This window comes from Verticillium alfalfae, genomic scaffold (assembly GCF_000150825.1).
Source record: "Verticillium alfalfae VaMs.102 supercont1.2 genomic scaffold, whole genome shotgun sequence".
Taxonomy (NCBI): Eukaryota; Fungi; Ascomycota; class Sordariomycetes; order Glomerellales; family Plectosphaerellaceae; genus Verticillium; species Verticillium alfalfae.
In genome coordinates this window covers 2,624,683-2,626,431 of record NW_003315037.1, presented here as the reverse complement: position 1 = coordinate 2,626,431, position 1,749 = coordinate 2,624,683, and the positions used below count along the sequence as shown (strand labels likewise).

At 53.8% G+C, this 1,749-nt stretch overlaps 1 protein-coding gene across 1 annotated transcript; it reads right to left on the bottom strand.

Moving 5' to 3' along the window:
- Positions 1-17: 17 nt before the first annotated feature.
- Positions 18-1,694, bottom strand: VDBG_02272 (beta-galactosidase; the record flags this gene model as incomplete). The annotated part of the gene is made up of 6 exons (XM_003008038.1): positions 18-47; positions 295-438; positions 498-689; positions 751-1,160; positions 1,216-1,400; positions 1,504-1,694. 6 exons carry the CDS (start codon positions 1,692-1,694, stop codon positions 18-20), a joined length of 1,152 nt encoding a protein of 383 aa, XP_003008084.1.
- Between the last annotated feature and the right edge of the window lie 55 nt (positions 1,695-1,749).

Genomic DNA, 1,749 nt, shown 5'->3' with positions numbered 1-1,749 from the left:
GTTTCATCAAATGACAGTCATATGGCCTGCTTGACCGTCCCACAAGACTGGGGTCAATGTCAAATATAATCCAGGGCTCTTCCTCGAAGACAAGACGCGGGGGAAAGAGTGGAACTCACTGCTCGAATCGAGACATTGTGCCCGATGCCGCCGAAACTCGCCCTGGAAAGGAGACGCGGCGGGTGTCGTAAGGTGGTACGCCACACTGGGGGCCCGTGTAAATGATGGTTGTCCTGGCAGGATCAGCACGAGACTTGACAAGATACGCAAACATCGGGCGAAACGAAAACTCACCGCAAAATCACCGAATCCGTGATCGAACCATCCGCTCACGGCATCAATAAGCCTTGTCGGGTCGAGGCCGCGTATGATATCAACCAGCTTCTCCTCCGGCCAGGGAGGAGACCGCAGCTGCCCCCAGCCCTCGTTATAGATGACCTTTGGAACCCCGCGTCATCAGCTTTCTTCCCACATCTTCAGGGTTCGTCGTTGCTTACCCATGTGACAATGGAGGGGAAATTCTTGTGTTGCTGAACAAGGGTCTCTATCTGGCGTTGATATTCTTCCTGCTGCGCAGCATCCGGATGACCCGTGCCTGCATCGTCTGGCGGCAAGCTTGGCATGTCTTGCACCACCATCAACCCCAATTCGTCACAGGCGTGATAGAACAAATCAGGCTCAATCTTGATCTGCAGGACATGAATCTTAGGCGGGGCTCTGTGATTTGTGGTGCAGCTTGGGATGGCTTACATGCTTGCGCAGCATATTAAATCCGAGGCTTTTGAGCACGCGCAGGTCGTAAATGAGGGCGTCGCGGCTTGGCGGTGTGTAGAGGCCATCTGGCCAGTATCCTTGGTCCAGGGTTCCAAATTGGAAGATGAACTCGCCATTCAGAAGAGGTCGGGGAATTCCATCAACTACACCTCTGGAGATGCTGCGAAATCCAGCATAGCTGGATATCTGGTCACTGCCCATTGTGAGAGAAAGTCGGTACAGCACCGGGTGGGAAGGAGACCACAGGCGAGGGCTCTTAACCTGGACTTCGAAGGGGCTATTAGATTGGCCCGAGCCCTTGACCACAAGCTTGCCATCGGCATCGTAGACAGACAGCTCGACATGCGGGGATATCTGCGCTTGCGAATTGTGGGCAAAGACCACCACTGTTGCATGTCAGTTTTGTCTGGTCCAACCAGGCTTAGGAAGCCATCGACCAACATTTGCCATCCATCTTTGCTTCAATGTCCAGTTGTGTAATGTGATTGACCGGCACGCTCTCGAGCCAGACTTGCTGCCAGATACCCGAGCAGGGCCTGTACCAGATATGCCGCGGATTTTTGGATTGCTTGCCGACGGGGATGACATACGGTTTCACGTCTGTAGGGTCATGAACGTGAACAAGTCTGTGGACACGTCAGCATGGCAGAGTCCTCAGATTACAGGTGTCAGGGGCTAGTCGTCGGGTATAACCCGTAACAACAGGTTGTTATCATATGCCATGCTTACAAGTCGTTCGCCCCCTCTCGCCGCAGATGTCGAGTGACATCAAGACTAAAGCGAGAATATCCTCCGACATGGGAGCCAACACGTTCGCCGTTGACAAAAATCTTGGCCTCGTAGTCTACGGCTTCAAAGTGAAGCATGACGATTTGCCCTTCCCAGTCTGCAGGGACCTCGAACGTAGTTGCGAACCACATCCGCGTGACGTTCAATCTGCATCCGGACAGGCCGCTCTCGATGCACGACGGGATG